The 21,478-nt window shown below is 33.9% G+C and overlaps 1 protein-coding gene and 3 pseudogenes across 1 annotated transcript; 1 reads left to right on the top strand and 3 right to left on the bottom strand.

Moving 5' to 3' along the window:
- The first annotated feature begins 920 nt into the window (after nt 1-920).
- On the top strand, nt 921-1,580 carry LOC120195037 (annotated as a pseudogene).
- A 672-nt stretch (nt 1,581-2,252) lies between these two features.
- Nucleotides 2,253-5,624, bottom strand: LOC120194983 (annotated as a pseudogene).
- A 700-nt stretch (nt 5,625-6,324) lies between these two features.
- Nucleotides 6,325-9,213, bottom strand: LOC120194887 (annotated as a pseudogene).
- An 876-nt stretch (nt 9,214-10,089) lies between these two features.
- Nucleotides 10,090-11,758, bottom strand: LOC120194958 (protein NEGATIVE GRAVITROPIC RESPONSE OF ROOTS-like). The gene is made up of 5 exons (XM_039197111.1): nt 11,720-11,758; nt 11,518-11,590; nt 10,555-11,114; nt 10,296-10,467; nt 10,090-10,207 (listed from the first exon to the last, which is right to left on the bottom strand). The coding sequence occupies exons 1-5, from the start codon at nt 11,723-11,725 to the stop codon at nt 10,188-10,190; spliced, it is 831 nt and encodes a 276-aa protein (XP_039053042.1). The 5' UTR covers nt 11,726-11,758; the 3' UTR covers nt 10,090-10,187.
- Between the last annotated feature and the right edge of the window lie 9,720 nt (nt 11,759-21,478).

Genomic DNA, 21,478 nt, shown 5'->3' with positions numbered 1-21,478 from the left:
CTTGGTGTCGATCCTCTTGTGGCCTATTAAAAACGTAAGCAACATGAAGGTACAAGGTAGAAAGATTGGTGTGAAGATATGATTGTTCTAATCAAATCTTCAAGTGGGAGATTGTAGAAAATTCAATGCACCGAAAGGTGCAAGTTGAAATTTGAAAGAAAAAAATAAACAAATGCACTGAATGATGCATAGTCAAAAAAGTGCAGCAATTTGTTGAAAAAAATGAAAGGGGAAATTACAAACTTTAGTCACTAAACTTTAGGGTATTTACAAATTAGTCCTTATGATTCAACTATAAATACCCTAGCTCATTTAGCTTCAAAACCATCCCAAAGCATTCTAGCTTTCTTCCAATACTAGAGAGAATTTAGAGAGTTTCTTGAGAGTTGTTTTCTCCTTTTTATCAAGAGAGAATTATCATTGTTTTCTCCTTGGTAGATCGAGAGAGGTTGTAATTCCTATTTTTCTCATAGTGAAATTCTTTTACAGTTGCCCGTAGTTTTTACTCTATATTATTTAGGGGTTTTCCACGTAAATTTTGTGTCTCTTTTTATCTTCATTTTTATTTTCTCAAATTATCAGTTGCGATTTTGCTCTATCCGATAGTCGTCTTCCGCAACATGAATTAGGGAGGGACGCATTCGATGCGGAGGTTAAAAAGCTCGGACAACTACAACACCCCAATGTTTTGACACCTTTAGCTTACAACAACAACAACAAAACCCTATTTCCATATGCAGTGGGGTAAGGGGAGGTAGGGTAGTAGGCTGCCTCCAACGCCAGGTTGAAAGCAGCTTCCGTGGAAGACCTCCGGCCGTCAGAAAAATAAAAATAAAGATAAAATACAATGCATATATAAATAAATATATAAATACATAGTTGAACAGTCGTTATATGTAGTCTTCATATGCGCGTCTGTAATGGGAAGTAATCCCTAAAAATGAGTCTCTACGTAAAAATCTCTTCAATATATAACTTTTGCTTTACTATTTGCATGGTATGAAATTATAACTTTTGCCTTGGTTTCTTAAATACAATATAAACCATCCATGACCATGGGTTCTAAACTAAAACCATGAAACCGTGCCAGGTGATGGTGGCAAATACGGTTGTGAACTTGATTTGCGGACCCGAGTGAAGATTATGCGAGGAATAGCCGAGGGACTCGACTATCTTCACAACGAGTTCGCTTCACGAGACGTGCCTCACGGGAATTTGAAATTAAGCAATGTTCTACTGGGTCCCGATAATCGTCCGTTGCTGTCGGACCATGGATATCACCATTACTAAACGTCGACGGTTTAGATCGCTTGTTTGCTTATAAAGCTCCCGAAGCCATACGAAAGCAATCCGTGTCGTTTAAAACTGATGTATATTGCCTGGGGATCATCATTCTTGAGATGATTACAACGGAACACCCTTCACAATATGTTAAAGATGGAAATGGCGGGACCGATATAGTCCAGTGGGTGGCATCCTCGTTTTCGGAAGGGAGGCAAACTGAATTGCTTGATACCAAGATCAAGGGCTGCCGGAATTCAGTGCGTTGCATGGAGAAGCTTGTCCCGATCAGCGATTAGACATTAAAGAAGCCATTAGACTGATGATGAGATAAATATAGAATTGAAGCAATTTGGTATAATCTAGATATCTTAATATTTTTCATCGAGAATTGCAAGTCATTTGATATTATGAAATCATTAAATCTTTTTAATTTTTTTAAGAAGATAAGTTTTCTCTTATCGTACAACGGTACAAGTACAAATCTATGATGAGACGAAGATAAATATAAATAGAATTGTTATCTCTTCATATAATTAATTATTAAATCAAATTTTACGTATTTATAGTTTTATTATTATCAGATTATAAATATAATCGTATGGTACACAAAAGGGTTGCATGCGAGTGGGAGTTTTACCTCCGGGTGTCCAAGGGTGCATTGCGGGGAAGGTTTTAAGACTTGCAATGCCATGTTTGAAGAGGTTCATAGGACTAAATCAAAATGGTTCAATGCCATGTTTGAAGAGGTTCTAGATTTTGTTCCATTTGCTCATATGGTTATTGTTGTATTGTAACTTGCAATTCTGTACGTGTGTAATGATATGAAGCATCATTTCCACCTCGACTCGAATTGGTTCTCCATTTATATAATTTTCAAACTGGTCACAATTTCCACGGATAACTGATCAGTACAAACGGTATGGTTCTGAATGTTGAACGCACCACGGATTCACAGCTAGGATTTTTTGTCACTCTGTCTTGTCTTCCAAATCACCATTAGACGATGTTTCGTTGCTGCCCTGAATTGTTCTAGCTTCTGGTGCACTTCTAAAGTCTTTTGAAGGTGCTGAAGAGGTTTTTATGAGTGTCAAAGTAGAATCTTCTTAGTCAAAATCTTCATTCGCTTCACCGGAGTAAGCATACCTATTAAAATTGAAACAACCAAACAGCGAATTGTTAGAAGCTGCAAAAACATTGAAATAAGTTTTCAAAGATCGACACCTAAACTAAATATGCAGGAACTTCAGCCACACAATCAAACAGCTAAAAGGTTTCTAAACTCTATAACACCGAGACTAGCTTAAAATTGATTCTCACGCAAGTAATCCATACTACATAGACATCTCAAGTTGCTTGGTTTTACCTTGATTAACAACCAGTAATAAATTCATTAAACAATCGAGCCCCCCCCCCCCCCCTTTTTGAACGTCCATAAAACATGTAATAAACAAACTATATCAGAAAAGGAATGACAGAAAGAGAACCTTAGATCTCAAAAAGTTATCTTTACCGTGTAGAATTCTGAGAAGGTGCCCAAAGAACACAAATGACACAGCAGAGAGAAAGATAAGATTTGCCAGAAGGCCGGGATGATCCAAGCATTCTGCCACTGCTCGTTGTAAATGTCATTCGACTTGAAGTAAAGCTGAAAAAACAGAATTACATAGTTGTTAGGTGCAACTGGTTCTCAACAGCAATCACATTTTCCTCACACTATACGATGTAGTTTCAGATTACTCATACTTCCTATTGTAAATTACTAGGTTCTTTACTTTCTTGTAAATTGTATGAACTTGAAGTCTATTGATAAAGCATCCAAAAGAAAGTATTTAAGATTCAAAGATATTGGACTTGACTTACCTCATAACATACCCAACCTACGGACACAATAACCATCACTGCCAATGCATTCGCGAACTTCCTGTATATATCCAACTTTACCACCATCCTTCTAGCCTGTTTCACCAATCAGCAATGAAAAAAAACATTTTTTCCCGGTAAAAATGAAGTGTCATTACTCTAAATAACAAAATAAACAATAAAAGATGGGGTGACAAGGCAACTGTTAAAACGAAAAAGAATACCCGGAGTTTATTTAAAGTTGAAGAGAGAGAAGTAAATATCCAAAGAATGAAGAAGGCATCTAAGATTGCAACCGGAAGAACGAAAAACAGTCTAGCCTTTCCAGAAATATCGCTCACTGCACCAACATTTTCTACCAACTCAAGGACTTCAGATGCCAGAAAGAAGGTTGCTCCAAGCATGATTACCTTTGAAGTAAGCCCACCAAGAGTAGGTCTCACAACACCATAACCCATGGAAACTATCAAAATAATAATCCGTGCAATTGTATGTTTAATAGTATTGAACGTGACTGCCCACATGGTGATTCCAACGGGCCGGATTCCACTCTCATTGAATTCAGCATAATCAAAATACCAAAGAGCCATCTCAAGCATGCCAAGCATTATCACTAATGTTATACAATTCTGCAAAGGAAGAACTTCTCTCCAAAATCTTGCATACTGCAGGAACCAAAAGATTCCGAGGATCACAAAAGCGAGGGACATGAACCCATAGAAGTTCATCAGAGGTGCCATTCTACCAGGTAGATAGCCAGTAGGGTTTTTCCATACGGTTTTCCCCTCTACTGTTAAATCTTTAAGATTTAAGTCACAGTTAATGAAGTACAAGTTATACATCCCAGTATTAGTGATCTTTAGTGTCCTTGATGGCAATGTTGTGTTATAGACTGGATTTTTGTAGAGAAGAATGTCGAAAGAAAATAGGTTTTAGAAGAAGAATTGAGAGATTACAGAAAGAAGTTTGCATCATTCATTTCATAAGAAAAATTTTTACAATCAAGCCTAGTATTATTTAATTACATGAGCCATAGAATTCCTGCCAGCTGTCCAGTGTCATAACAACTATCTAACAGAATGATTCTTCTCTTTCTATTCTTTCTCAGATACTGGGCCTTCGTGTTGGGCTGCTCCATCACGCCATTATCCTTCCAGGCCTGCTCCTCTGCTGTGGTAAGTTTCCTGTGCATCTCACGTGATTTAATTCCCAATCCTATCTTCAATCCCTAACCCTCGATCCCCATTTCCCAATTGCTCCTGCTTCCTCGTCTCTCTTCTTCGATGCTTCCTCTTCTCTCTTCTTCTCCAACCATAACATGTTGCAACCTCATCATCTACATTAAATGAGATGCCGAACACTTTAGGCCAGCCAGGATTCATTGTGGAAGGGCGATGAATTACTTCTCCTTCCAAACAAACTCCAAGTTTTGAAAGATCTGCAGTGCAACAAACAGCTCTTTGACCTCCATAGGCTGAACCCCCAACCGTCTCTCTGTCTTCCACCTCAAAAACAATTGCTTGAACTGAGTGCGAGTTAAAGTTTGCCGATTCTTTGGGTCTATGGAATGCAATCTTCTCAAAACTGGTTCAAGATTTACCCACAATTTCAGGTATCAAAAGAAAAAGAAGGAAAAAAAACAAAGAAACATCTTCTGTGTTCCCCGGTTTTCAAACATCTAAATTTTAGTCAATTACACATTGAAAATATCTTCAGAAACATGTTTTCCCCAGGGTTTTAAATAGTGGTTCGTGAATGCGACAGCGCCCGCAAAATAGCGGTAGCGCTGCCTTCCATTATACCCGCTATACCCGTAATAGCGCCCGCTATACCGGTAATGCGCCCACTATGGCCGCAATTGCAGTAAACATGATCAAAACCACGATCGCAATTTGAATCCCTGGTCCCCCTCTAATGGTTGGTAGCTAGTTCTATGTTAAAATCGACTTGACCACACCTCCAAACTAAACAAGATCGGAAAGAATCTTAAATTTGAGCAAAGTTTGATCTTTTAGTTCCGTTTCACTTGCAAACTTACAGTCTATGAACTTTAAATTTGCCAGCACTGTTTCTACTCAAAATCGTCTTTGCCACCCAATTCTAATTCAAAATCCTAAAAATTCTCAAATCCCACTCAACTGAAACAAAAACCCACTAAAACTATAAGAAAAAGTAAGGAGATCTAAATCCTAAAATCAGCAGAGACTTCCATAAAACATGCGAACTGCAAAGAATCAAAAAAAGAAAAGAAAAGGACAAGTGCAAGAATACCGGATGTAAGAGTCACCTCCAATGGCAATCACATTGTAGGGGTCCGCAAACGAAGAATATATGCCTTCGCTGCCGCCATGGACGACGAATGCATTGCCTTTACTGACGAATTTCTCTCCATTGTACCCATGAACTGAAGCTTCAGTGATGGAAACAAAGCAGAACCACAAAAGGCATAGAAGGAAAAGAGTATTTCGAAGCTTCGGCATTGCTACCCAAAGATCTATTGCTTAAAACAGAACAGAAAAATGGAGATTTTGGTTGGATCTGCTGATCTGCAGAGTAAAATGAATAACTTATTATTTCAGGGACAGCTAGAAAAAGGCCAAGGTTAAAGGAGCAAGTAAACTGTATGACTAGAAATTTATAGTTGTAAGAACGAGAGAATGATAGGCACGGTGGAAACAGACAGAGCTGAAAAGAATCTAATCTTTACCTTCTCGGTCATATAATGATTAGAGTCCTCTAACCATGATTTAAATCTTAGGTCAAATTTTGATATTAGTCCCTGCATTGTACATTAAATTATAGATTTAATCTTTAGTCAATTTTAACCATATTTTTTTCTTTTAAAATTATAATGTTTATTCAAATATTATAAGAATAATATTATTAAATTATAAAATATTAAACAATATGAGTTAAACCTATAACTTATTATTTAAATCAAGATCGAATTTAAATTAAAATATATCATTCAATTTACAATTTACACGTAATATAATCTTCAAAAAAATTGTTTAAATTTTTCTGAACTTATTTTAGTGGGACCTTTTGACTGGATAGGATAGCTTGGAAAGTACGTTTTTTTTTATCGAAAGGGTCGCTGACGTGTCTTCATTTGATGCAGACTCACATGTCTAGTCTAACAGCAACAATAACGAGAAAAGACTACGCAAAAAACTGGTATCAGAGAACACAAAATGACTTCCCATAACTTAAAGCACCGACAAATCATGGCGAAGCTTTGTGAGATGCATTTGTTCACAAATGTTACAAGACAAGAACAGAATGTAGAGGGAGGGAAATTATGGAAAGAAAGAGAGATGGAATATCTTCTACCCTGCACCAACAACCGCCATAAAACTTGCGGATCACTACAACAGGATGCAGGAGACATGAGTTAGTCCAAATCAAGGAACACCATTCTTTTCCTCATTGTTCCTTTCAGATCTGTTGCCTCCCTTTCTGCCTTCTGTGCCTGCATAAGTCACAAAGTCATTTATTAATCCAACTACAAAACACTTCACAACAATGCAATAAACTAGTTGTTTGCCAAAAACAGAGTTTCCATATATAAAGGACAACAATCTAGAGAAAATACAGATGAATCTTATATTTTAGTTAAATTGTGTTCCTACATTTGGTTTAACTGCTAGTAATATGTAAAATGCACTAGAAATCAATGTCCATATATAATCGCATCATAAGCATTAAGAAAATGCAGCTGCATGGTAAGTAACTCCCATCGTGGGAAGTGGGGACCTTGCCAATCCTGCCCAAGAAACTGGGCTGACAGAAAGAGGTCTGGTACAACCAATTTCTTTTAAACTTCAATTCCTCTAATGCTCAAATTAGTTAACCACATATTGATGAGCATACCATCAAAAGGACCAACAGACAATTACAAACATCTGACTTTTATCATCAGTGATGAAGATATTTTCCAAACAAAAGTTTTTCCATGACCCATCATAAGATGGTTAGAGTTCCCTTAATTTATTCTTCCTTATTTCAGACACTATCATAAGAAATACTTGGTTCACCTCCCATTTGACCCATATCAGTAAACAAAAAAATTACCGCTGCATGACCCATTATCTTCCACCATCCTCATGTTGAAAATCAATGTGAATGCTTAAAAGTTAAATATATCTAAGAATTTGAATGTCTTGATTTCAAAGGTTATCAATTTTACTCTCTATTTTTTCTACATGGCAACATTACATAAATGATAATAATAATGCATGTCCACAGAAACTTGAGACACTGAAAGAAGGAAGAAAAAGGGAGGGGGGGGGGGGCTAAGAAGACTAAGTGGAGCTTATGAGTATTCAGAGAATCAATAATTTCTTAGGGAACTAATATTATTGCTCAAAGAAGCACATAATTCATACAAAAGATTCAAAAACTTACCCTTCTAATTTCTGCGACAGAAACACAAGTCATATATGGAGGAAGTTCCTCTCTCTCCAAGTCCTAACATCAAATGCAAATTATAGATACCAAAATGAGATTATAAATTAAAACAAAGGCTAATGGAAATCAATGGAATTAGATAACTTAGCCAAATCATACCAGTTCACCAATCAAGACAACATTTTCCCACGGATTACATATAGACCTAAAGGGATGTCGCCAAAAAGATCACCAACAATAACTCTTTCACAAGCACCCTCAAGAACAGCATTGGCTGAAACAAACTTCAAATTGTCAGGAACGGATAAAACCAGTAGCTTGTCAAGCCCAGAAGTGTTAGGAAACTAGACATCATACCAAATTGGTCAAATGAACGTAATGTTCCCATAAGCTTCCGACCATCTCGCAGCAGCGCTAAAAGTTTTCCTGCATCATATATGGAATAATGAGATGTAGAAACTGGCATCACAGAATACTTTCCAAACATATGTTTGAACTTCGATTCTAACACTGCAACTAAACGCTCTAACAAAGATCTATGTTTGGCAGAAAATGAGAAGTAAAACAAAGAAAGTGATGGAAATTTATAAACCTTAACACAATATCAGAGTTCAGAAAGCTCCACAGCAAAGACTCAATACAACAGTCATGCAACAGGCCAATTTGTTGAAACTTTTTTTATTTTTAAATTTTCTTCCATATCAAATCCCAAAGTTTTATCCAAATCCTACTTAACTATTATAGAATCAAATCAAACTTTTAACTAATAGGTCTACTTAACTATTATAGAATCAAATCAAACTTCTAACTAATAGGTCTACTAATTATTTGTTGACTATTAACTAATACATGGACAATCCTAAAAGACATCATAAACAAAATGCAAATTCGGAAATGGATTGCAGAATCATAAACAATTAAATGAATAAGAACCCTACATGAGATTAAGCATACAACTAGAAATTCAACAAGTCATCAGCATATAAACGACGGAACAACTACACCTAATAGAACAACTGAAAGTCAATGCCAAAAGAAAACAATTTATTGCAGCAAAGAATAAATCTCAGGGCAGCATAAATTTAACAGCGAGAACAAAAGAGAGAGAGCATCCTGTCAAGGTAACCGGCAAGAGAAGTAGAGAGGTAGATATCTTCAGGGCCTGCCCAAGACATTGATCACCTTTTTTGGGTCTCTCCAAAAAAATTAGGCCAAAAATAGACCTTTCCAATACCAATTACCCAAATATGGCATTGGCCGTTGAGAATTCTCTCTTCTATAATCTATCCCCGAACTCCAAAATTTAGCGACATAAAACCCCTCCGAGAAAAACAAAAGCAACCCAAAGACGTAAATATCACGAATTATCCAAAACCAAAGATTCCAATAATCCTAGATCCAAGAAGAAGAAGAAGAAGAAGCCTACGCGGAAAACCTTCGGAAGTCAAGAAATTGGGGTTTATTTTTCTCTTCCGGTTTGAAGGGGCTAAGCGTTAAAAATATATATTGGAGCTTTCAGATCTAATCTCACCGGAAGAGAGAGAAAATTGAGAGAAGGTCCGGGCAAATGCGGGAAAATTAGAGACGGGTGGGAAAATGGATTGGGAATTAGGTCGTGGGGTTTAACATGGTGAAAATTGGCTTCATTTCGAAATATGTTGTTGCCAAATGTCTTTTTCTTTGGTAAAATTGATTCAACGCAGAAAGTTAAATACAACCATTTCACAACGATTATTGCAATTATAAATTAAGGGGTTTAATATGAATTAAAACATTCCAACTCAGCATAATCTTCTATTAAAAACTAAGCATAATCTTTATAAACAATCACATAAATTTAACAATTTAAAAATGATTTGATAAAAAGCATAACACATATATTTCCTTTCTAATCTAAAGTTGGACGTTTTGCTATTGAAAATGAACAAAATTTAAATTGCTTATTTAATCATACACTAAAACATCAACTTCTGAACTTGTGGTAATCTCATGACACGGTGTATTAAATATAAATTTTTTATAATTATACATTTTATCACAGATTAAATACATAAATATAAATTATAAAAATTAAATAAATCATTCTTTCATACAAAAGTAAACAATAAGATTATTTTATAGAATGGATTTTCAAACATGATAATCTTATAAACACAAGTAAATAAGGATAAATATAAAGTTAAACATGATATAAACCCGATCTAAATATAGATCAAACAAATTAAATTGAATTGAAATCTGATATAAACCTTGATGTAATAATTTAAATTTGATCTAAACTCGAATCAATTTAGGTTATCATGATCGTGTCCATAATTAAGTTTTTTTTTTTAAAAAAGGAAAAGAAGAAAAAGAAGAGTCGGGGTAGAAAATAAGGATAAATACAAATAATGTTTAGCCGTTGAGCTCTTCCGGTGAAATACAGAAATCAATTTCAGATACCTCATGAACATGGGTTGCACTGCGTCCATAGTTACAACCATGAAAAAAACACAACTACAACATCCGCACACTTTTCCTTTTATCTTGTCATAATCGATTCATAGATATGATCTGAAATTTTCAGTCGTGGTACATTTCATGTTCTTGAATCCTAGATTATAGAACATAGGAACCTGCAAATCTATGTGCTTTTAGATCTCCAGAACAATATCTGCAATAAGATTCAACAGCAAGTAATTAAAAAACGTAGTTTCTGGTTTGTTTTTGGATGATAATTAAATCTACCAAGAAAAGCTTACACTCAGAATCTGTCTTCACCCATTTATATCCATCTTCACTCTTTCTCCCCTGGGTTTCTTCTTCATTATTTTGCTTCCTGGGTGCTTGTTTGTCTTGTAAATATTTCTTTGTGGCTGATGCTCGAGAAGGATTTTGATTGTAAATCTTCTTGCGGAGCATTACCCTCAAAAGCTGTTGAATCGTAAAACATTTGATATAATTTCGCAGTTTGATTATAAAGTTTAATAAGATATGGAATCGTGTTTCTGCTTAGTGTACCTTCTCCATTTTTGATTCCTGCAGTGTATCTCTGATACTCGGGGCAGGTGAAAATCCGCTGCTGCAAACAAACATCTTCTTCAAGAGGAAAGAAATGGATTTCTTCCCAATGGATTTCTTGTTGTTTTCGGCACAAATGTCCTTGCATCTGCCCAGAATGACACTGATGGCTCGATCAATGTCATCTTGATCCGATTTATCTCCCGAATCACTGCAAAGTGCCTTGCTAATCCTCCTATCAACTTCCAAGCTCGATGGACAGTTGAGAAACCTATCCAATGGTAAATTTGCCACTTCCTTTTTAACATCGGGAGCGGGTTTTCGGGACAAGAGTCTGGTTAATTCCTCTTCTAGTTTCCCGACTTCTTCGGGTGTAAATTCGTGTAAATCCTCGGACGAAGACGGCTCCTGTTCCTCTTCAATATCGAACGTATCTCGTCGGGTGATGTTTCGGGATCCAGGATTTTCGGGAATGTCATTATTGTTACCAAATGTTCCTATTGCCAACAATCCATGAGGCCAATCACTGAACTCTTGTCGAGCCTCTTGTTTCATGTGCTCTGATAAACAAAAACAACACTAGATGTCACATGTCCTTGTCCCATGGCATTATCAGGGTTATTTTTTTATGGATATTAACGGCAAAGACCATGGATTTATCAAAACCCCCGTCTCTGATCTTGGTTTTAGAAAAACAAGTTTGAAGAATATTATTGGGGGAAGTTGAATGAGAATGGTCCTTGTTAAACAAGCATATAGGACAACGTACAATTTTCTCAAACAACATTTCACTTGCATCCCCACTGACTAAAATTGTTTGTGGAGGTTACTTGGACACCTCTGACATACCCTGATATATATATATGACGTTTAATAAATTTGAATTACAACCTCTATCGTTATTTTCATTCTTTATAAAAGATCAGTCATGTTTAATTACAACGAAGAGGGAAAAATGCTTACTAGTAGTAGGAACTGTATGGGATTTACTGCTCCCTGGTTTCCCATTAAGCTTATTTTGCACCCAACCAAAGAACTACAATGGAACATATGAAAAGCATTCATCAAAATCATTCGGTCTGGGATCCACGATGTGAATTTGAACTCAAAACTTCACTTTAAGGAGTATGCAGAGAATCATATATATATGAAAAAAGAAACTGACCTTCATCTTGAGACGAAGAGGAGGATAAGCCGAGAGCCTTTAGGGGCGAGCTGGGGAGCTTTCAGCACTGAATCTTTGGAAGAGAATGGTGGTGGAAAACGTATATGCAAAACTCGGGAATAAAGGAGGCGTATCTTAATAGCCAACGAGAGTTGAGCTGTGCATGGAAATATATATAATAAACTAAAAATGGATGAAATTAATGACCTCTTAATATCTGAATTATAATAATCTATGAATATATGTCCATATCTATGTAATAACACGTGATTGGCGAATACCATGGGCAGGATTCAACAACATCCGGCTGCAGAAACCCTCGTGGCTCCGGATTAGCCCATTAGATCGCCAATATGCTGATTTCAAGACAAAATATATTGCTAGTAGAAGTGTAACCATCAAATTTCTATAAATTTATTACCCAACGATCCTGCGAGTGAAACGAAAAAGGATTTTCCGGCAACTTTTAATAAGATATATATGCTTAAATAAATAAAATCTTTGTTATTTATTAAAACGTTAATCTTAAAAACAATTATACATATCTATACAATTATTTTAGTTTCGCTTTAATGCAAGTGAATTTCTATATACTGACGCCTTGCACGTGTTAGACAAAGCAGAAAACGGAAGTTTCTTAATGCAGAGTGAGACAGTTTGCTGGGTGATGACTTAATTTCATAAAGTTTATCATGAATTTGAAATGACATTAATTTTTTAATAGAAAGTCATAAGAGGTGATGTGCTCATTTGTGTTGTTAACTAAAAAGAACAACCCATTTACCATCGCATGGTATGTGGAATCGTTCACCATCACTGCCAATTTCACTAACATCGTATTTTTTTTAAGTATTAGATGCTAAATTTATTCAATAGAGCAGAACAATGTTCCGTGTAACAGACCTAAAAGCTAAAACGAGCAGACATGGGAGCATGAAGCAACATGGGGTTCACAGCTTAGAAAGGAGAACATTAATTAAAGATAAGATTTGAGAGAGGATTTGGAAACCCCACTCCTCTCAGGTGAATAATGAATAATTTCATGGAGCTTCATGCACAGCTAGAGAAGGACGTAGATCTACAGTTCCATGGAGAAAAATGACAAGAAGCAGAGTTCGGAGAGCCGTATTATTAGACCCATCATACAACAAACTTTCTAGCACGTTACTTTCATCCCCATCCAGTCGGAAACTGTCCAACTCATAAAGAAACAAAACAGTTCGTGGTCGAAAACCAAAGCCTTTGTTTCCTTCCCTTCACTATGATTTTGGTTTTTAAAATATATATTATGCTTTTCGATTTGTACCATCGTGCTTTCCCCCATACTTTACACCGCAAAATGATAGAGAAATGAAGAGGAGGGAACTTAATTGAAAATGTATTAATACATTTATATGAATTTTATGTGCTTTTTTCACAATTATTAATTCATATATTGTTAAGAGTAAAAGATGTAAACTAATAATTATCTTAAATAATTACCGGTAATGAAAAATGGAGATTTATCAATTAATATGTGATTATTGAAAATCAATTTTATTGAATAAAGTAAAGAAATGCACTTCGATATGTAAAAAAAGAAAAAAAAAAGTAAAGAATTGCAGGAGCCAGTCACATAGTTGTTCTTTGAAAAAGGCTGGGTTGGGTGAGCGGTAGGCAACGTGTCAAGTAGTCAAGGACAAAGTGAAATCCCATCATCTGTTGTCGGTCCAACACGTGTACCTAAGGGGTCGGGTTGACTTTTCTTAACTACCCGCTCATTCCCCAACCCAGACCCGCCATTTGAGTATTATCAAAGTCCGTTTTCAAAATCCTCGTATTAATTTTAATTTTTATCGAGCTGGTAGGTCTCTCTTGTGATGATATGTCAGAGAATGTAACGTTAGAGATTATAAACATATTTCACACATCAACTTAAAATTTTAATAGCTTGTCATCAATTAAAAATTATTTATATATATTCGACTTATGTTATAATTGAAACTCGGTTAAACTTAATCGTATTAAATTATGTTATTTCAAACTAAGAATATAAAAGTACTAGGAAACAGTGTCCTAATTAGAGGCCAAGAATGGAGGAGTTTACCCTTGATTATTCACAACAAAGAACCGTGCCTTGTTACAATCCACGGTGTGTTAGATGTAGGAAGAAAAATAATATTACTTGGGTTCTCAGCAGATTCATCGTAATCATGGCCCTCCTACCAAAACACAAACATTTGCTTAATCTGAATGCTAAGGCAAACCCCTTTTCCATTTTATATTTGATTAAGAACTGAAGATCCAATGAAAGGCCAGCTGGTCAAAACTCCACTTACGTGGGCGATCGAGCTCCGCATCTCCGGGGACCCTTGTTTATGTTAGCCGATGTTCCCAAAACTTTCTAAAATTGGTAAGCTTCGCAAATTATAGGTTGGGTCCTAAACCCTAGGGAAACTAGTTGCTATCTTTCTGTTTTAATTATCGTTATTACTGTGTACTTTTAATCTTTTGAGAGTGATTCTTGATTTCCCTTTTCTTTTCTTTTTTTTACATGGGAAGATTACACGTCTATCTCAGTTCCTCTCTACATACTACAGCTTCCACTTCTTTAGGGGGTTCCAGAAGTTCTTGTGTCCCCTGAGAGAGTGACCAGGAGTATTTTGATAGGCCATCTGCTACCATATTACTGCACCTGATCTTGATACTCCAGTCTCGCTTGAGATAATCGTCAATATGTTGCATCATCGAGCTACTTTTCGTTTTATCTTTATCCTGCAGTAACTGCCAAGCATCACTACTATCTATTTTCAAGACAATTTCCCTGGCTCCCGAGTTTCACACCATTTTTAGCCCCTCAAGTACACCCCACAGTTCAGCTTCTAACGTTGAGCAATTACATATTCGTTTCAAATGATACATACTTTGTTATTTACACGAATCTCAACCAACATTTATTTCTCCATCAATATATTTATATATAATAAATATTCAAATGACACATAAACTTTAATAGAATATACGATGATATATATTTACGATTTTGATGTATCATTTTTCATTTTATATGATTATATATAGAAAGTTTTAATTTTTTTATAAACTATTAATTTTTTTATCAATTTAATATCATTTTATATTTATATTAAATGATTATATATATTTAATATGAAAATAAATGGAAGAATTGATTTTCAAAATGCGTATAATTAAATAAAAACAATGTCTATATATCACATTTTATGTATAATCTTAATATTTATTCTAATTTACTAATTTAAAACTTTTTATTTTATTTTATTAAAATTTTAAAGTTATAATTATGATTACAATAAAAATCAATAAGTAAAAAAGAATCAAATTTATTATTATTTTCTTTTGATAGATACAACTAATTCCATTTCAAATAGGAAATGTCTCAAATTACAATGAAGATTTACAATCATAATCGTAAATTAACCACATAATTAGGATAATTTCTTATAATCATTGAAACAAAACTAGCAATTTAATATTACATAAGGACTACAGTACACAAGGAAAGATTAAAATTCTAACCAAGAAATTATAACAAAGACTGATACAAACATATCTTATCGCATCGGCAAACGAACTATAAAATGGATCAAAATATTGAAAGACCACTAACAAACTGCAAATTAGACTCGAACGACCTAAAAAATTATCTATGAACGCAAATCGGGCATCCAAATTCAATCAGAGGGTCCAAAGCAAGAAATATCAACAATATATCATATAAACACCATTTTGATCAGTCGTGGCGGTGTCAAATAAACCCTTAGAGAAAAATAAATAAATGAAAAAATGGCCAAACGAAACCTACCAAAAGGCATAAGAAAACATGTTATAAATGCATATGAAAATGTGTCATACATACAAACTTATTGAAAATAAAAAAAACAAAAGAAAATATAGATGTAATATAAGAAAAGAAAATGACAATAAAAAATACTGGTGGTCAACCACCACCATTAAAGTTGGTGTCACCATTGATCAACAAAGATTAAAAAAATGAATGGTACACCAATAAAAAAATTATTTTTTCAATTTATTATTAATATATATGTTTGATTATAATTAAAATTAATTATTAATATACAAACGAATAGACTAATATCTTAAATATACTTGACTAAGGTAAAAAAATTAGCATACATTCAATTAAATTTAAGTTAGAATAAATTTAAATTTAGAATCGTATTATATCTATGTATGATGATATTTGAATATATGTAATATTTTAAGTGACGCTCTTTTTACCCGTCTAAAAATATTTGTTATTATTGGTGGATAATCTGTAAATTCTTGTGTACAATTGGATATTAAGTATGCTTTGATCTTGGATTAGGGAGCCACCCCTTACCTAAATTTTTGTGTACTATATATATATATATATATATATATATAATATTATTAAATTTTTTTGACAATCAAATTTTAAAATTTTGACTATAATTATTTTTAATATCTTTAAATAATTAAATTTATCAAATATAAATTCAAAACTTACTTGATTTAATATTTTTAAAATATATTTTTAATATTTCAATACTAATATTTAAGATTTTTTATATAGTGATGCATTTAAATTTACTTATACATTTGATTTATCGTTATGAATTATGATTTTTTAATATTATATAATTTTTTTTAGTTATATTATTATTAGATTTATTTTTGATAAATTATAAATCTTATTATAATTTTTTTTAGAGATGAGGATAAGGGGAAACCTTAGGGAAAGGAGGAAAAGTATTTTAATAGATATGAGAGAATAAAAATGAGTTAACTTGATCGAATATATTTATTTAATGACGTGATAGATAGATTTGGATGCGTGTTGAAAAGGAGTTTTCACCGTCTACTGTGTAATTTGGAATGTCAGCTGCCGCTGTGTTTTCACGTGTCTATTTTTGCTACGCGTACGTTCAACAATAGCCAAGCGTACATATGTTACAATTAAAAATGGTTGTCCCTTGTTCCCATATTTAATGGGGTAAGGGGAAGTAAGATAATAGGTTGCCCCTAACACCAGGTTGAAAGCAGCTTCCGTAGAAGACCTCCGAATTATGAAATGCTCTCCGTAGGACTCGATCCCACGACTTTAAGGTTAAAAACATATGTTACAATTCATTAATGAAAAACCTGGATGTTATTCCGAAGCCTGGACGATAATATGTGGCCTTTCCTTGAATTCAAATGTTCTCGCACTGTGTATTTGTTCCTAAATCCTAGCTTTTTTACTCTTTGCTGCTAATTTGTTCAATCTTATGGTAAATTGAGATAATTGCATCACCTTTTAAAGTTAACAAATTATATGTAAATTCAAATTATCTATCTGATTTTTCTTAATTTTCCCCGTATTTTCAGACCAAATTTTTTTGTCTAAACATGTATTTAAAAATTAGGGGTGGCCATTACGGCCCCTAATTTTTTATTATTAAAAAATATAAAAAGGGATAAACATGTATTTAGACCTTCAATTTTTGGTTTATTTTGATTTTTCCATTTTCTTTTGCTAGTTATACATTCTTCTTGAATTAAAATTCTGGCTCTATTCCTGCCCAACTCTTTTCATTGTTTAATTGAATCTGATAATTTTCCTACAACAATAAGTTTTATAATGCTCTATATGATATTTCCATCTCAAGTTGAGCAATATAAGAAAATTTCTATCATTTCTGATTCAATTGGATAAAAATAATAATTTAAAAGATGTGATTAAAATAAAAATCAGTTCGATTCAACCTAAACAAGTGTTTGAAAATATGAATTCAAAGACCGAAATATTTTTCATATATACATTATGAAAAAGATAAACATGCATTTATATATACATTAGTTGAGATTTACCATATATATATATATATATATATATATATATATATAGATTAGTTGAGAATTAATGTAATTGTATGTGTATTTGAAAAGTGTGAAATAAAAATTTGCCTCTAAATAATCATTTGAAAAATTAGTTGACCCTATTCCCATATATAATGGGGTGATGAGAGGTAAGGTAGTAGGTTGTTCCCAACGCCAGGTTGAGAGCAACTTCTGTGGAAGACCCCTGACAGTCATCTAATTAATTTACGTTTGAAATTTTATTTCTAGTATAAATAAAATTTATTGAACACTACTTTCAACAACGACACTTTGGCCAAGTGGTTAAGGCGTGTGCCTGCTAAGTATATGCCATAATATTTAATATCAATAATACTCATCCTCGCAAAATTGTATTGTATGGGTATATATTTATCAATAATAAGAGAATTTTTAAATATGTTTTTTTTATAATTATTAGTGTTTTATTCGTTGATTAATTATTATATATTAAATAGTCTTTCATTCTACTAAATCAACTATAATTAATATTTTATATATTTTTTAACTTTCTATAAAAAAATATTTATTTAATACATAATTTCCTATTTTTTAAATAAATATTTAATCATTTATAAAAATATTATTTTTATCACTCTTTCAAACTCTTCATATCTTTATTGAATTATATATTTATTTCTATTAAAATTATATCAAATAATTAAAATATCCATTATTTTTAAATTTTGTACAAAAGTTTAATTGAGATTTGAAATTATCAGTATTATATCTTAAATAACATCATAATTTACAGATTTTAATTATTTCAAAATTATTTTTTACACTAGTGAAAATGTTCTTAGGACCTAATTAAAGAGGGACCAAATCACCAAGTTGGTGAGCCTGAGACGAAAGAGATGGACCGTATTAAAATAGATTAACGAAAAAGGTTATGGGCTTTGGATTCAATTCCTAAAATTTATAAGTGTCTTTGTTAACGAGTCTCCATGCTACAAGATAACGACATCAGTAGCAGCTGGTCCAAAACTCGGTAATATCACAATCAAAGTAGTTGACCTGTAATTTGGAATTTTTTTGGCATAGTTTTAGCTCACAATGATATATGATGATTATTTAATTTTGGATAAACTACACAAATAATTTCTCGACTACATAGTATTATTTTGTTAAGTCATTTAGGTATTAAAAGTTATGAAATGGTTCTTTGACTATAGGATATTGTTTTGTTCAATCTCTCGAATATTAAAAGTTATAAAATGGTCAATTGACTATTTATATGTTTCAAACTCATCATATTCTGTTAAAAATTTTACAATAGTTTGAGGTAGACGTTAACTATGTTATGGTAAAATATAATCCTAAAATCTCAAACGAATATCATATCTCAATTAATATATTAACATTCAGCTTAGACTGTCATCGATTTTTTAACGAAAAAGGACGAATTTGGAACATATGAATAGTTAAGTGATCATTTTATAACTTTTAATAGTCAAGAGACTCAATCTAATAACTCCTTATAATCAACGGACCATTTTATAACTTTTAATAATTGATAAACTCAAATAATGTAATACCCTATAATTAGGGGACCATGTAACCCCCTAGACCCGGCCTATGCGTTTCGACTAAGTCTAGTGGATCACATTATGATTATTAAAGACATTTTCTGAAATCGTTATTCTATCAATATAAAATCACATTATAAATAACATGAAATTATAAACAAATTATACTATCAAAATCTAACTCGTAAATATAGTACCAATAAATAATAATTTAATTTAAAACATGTCTTCAAATTCAAAATCACAATAAACCGAGCAGTACTAGCAAAAGAGTCATCATTATAAAATCTTATATTTAAAATAAGATTCATGTCACCAAAATAAAGTCAACTTGCAAGATAAAAACATTACAATCTGATTTACTTCAAGAGATATGTTGATCCTCCAAGTGCTCGAACCGAGGTATCTAACCAACAGTATCTGAAAGGGGGAAAACATTTTCAAAAGGTGAGCTAGGCTCAGTGTGTCCCAACATTTCCATAAAATGTCAATAGGTACAAATCATAGTCCAGTAATCTCACAAATTCGTAAAAGAGTTTAACTTTTGAAAATCATAGTTTAAACCCTTTTCTGGTACACCATCAGTAGTTCTCAAAATTATTTTCCATATAGCTTACTTTATGCACATAACAAAAAGAAAGCCGACTTAAGGATAGGCTCTGAAACTTGTATCCTTAAGCCCAAGTCAATAAGTCCATATAGCTTACCCAAAGCACACAGCAAAGGAAAGCCGACCTAATGAAACATCTTGGGGCCCTCAAGAGTCACATTAGGCCCATTTAGCTTGATCAGAGCTATTCCATCGTAATTAAATTCCAAAATTCAATTGCACCGTGACATAAATTCCATAAATCCAAAAACATGGTAATCATATACCATTTCAAAACAAAAATTAGATAGCAGCCATATTCCATAAATTGTCACATTAAATTGGTGCATCCATAAAACAATAACCAATGAATTCGGTGTACCATATATTAAAACCAATAAAACAGTTCAGTAATAAGTAGGGAACACACCTCGACAATAGGTTCAAATAGCAAATCTACTGATTGCTGGTTTCACCACGCTCTGCTACCGTTTTCGAACGCGTGAATAATGGCACACGTGGTTTAACTGATCTAGAAGAGCTGGGTCGAGTTGTCGAACGATCCGGAGAGTCTCTTGTACCTTCAAACAATAATAATCTATCAGTTCCAAATCCTATTTAATTGTTCAAAACTAGACTTCTTAAGTATATAAGCATTTTTTGGGTTTGACTATCAATTTGGGGTATTTCGAGTCTGAATTTGGCCAAACGAATTGTGGAATCGGAATCAGGACGTCGAAAAACACAAAGTATGACTTTTCGAAAATTCAGATTCTTGGTCAAAGTCAACTACTTTGACCGTCGATTTGGAGTCCTTCGGGTTCGAATTTGATGAAACGGACAGCGGAAACGGATTTGGCACGTCGAAAACTATCAGGATAGGTATACTCGGAAAAGATTAACGGTCGTTTAATGCTCGGTCAAAGCCATTTTAAGTTTTGGTCAAAGAAAGTCAACGGTCAACGGTCAACGGTCAACTGTCCGGTCGGGTCGGGTCAACGGTCGGGTCGGGTCGGTCGGGTCAGACCGGTCAAACCGGTTCAGATCGATCAAACCGGTTTGAACCGGTTAAACCGGTCAAACCGGTCAAACCGGTCAAACCGGTTTCCAGCAGCCACTCGCCCTGCGGCGGCGCGTGTGGCGCGTGAGGCGTCCTCCGGGGCCCTAAAAATCCCGAAAAAAATTCTAAAAATTATTTTGAGCGATTTCGAGATACTTACAACGATCGGTTCAAATTTTTGAACGGCGGAGAGCTCGATTTCAAATTGGCTGAATCTTTAACTGCACCACCTCCTCACGCGCCGCCGTCTACGGCGGACAAGGTTGACACCGGTGAACTCGGAACGGCACAAGGAACACGATGGTGCGGGAGGTGTCGTAAACGGAGCAACGATCAGCGGTGAATTTAAGATTTTCTCGGCAATAGAGCTAACAAAACCATTGCTACTTTGACTGGAAATTCCCGACGTTTGGCCGCGTTTCGCTTCAATTAATTTGAAGGGTTTGTTCCTCGCTCGATGATTAACACAACGGTGGTTTCAAAACAACGATCGAAATTCGGACGGCGTTTAGATCGGACTTGAAAGTGGAGGTGTGAGAGGAAGAAAATTGAAGGAATATCATTTGTGATTTCTGAATGTAAATCAGAAATCACGCTTAAATCATCAAGTCTACCGACAATTTTAGGAGAAATTCAGGGCTTGGTCCCTGAATTTTCTTTACTTCAAAAATGGCATACAAGTTTCCATAAATTTTAATTTA

The sequence above is a fragment of the Hibiscus syriacus genome, unplaced genomic scaffold (assembly GCF_006381635.1).
Source record: "Hibiscus syriacus cultivar Baekdansim isolate YM2019G1 unplaced genomic scaffold, ASM638163v2 tig00117005_pilon, whole genome shotgun sequence".
Classification (NCBI taxonomy): domain Eukaryota; kingdom Viridiplantae; phylum Streptophyta; class Magnoliopsida; order Malvales; family Malvaceae; genus Hibiscus; species Hibiscus syriacus.
This window is presented reverse-complemented; position numbering and strand designations above follow the sequence as displayed.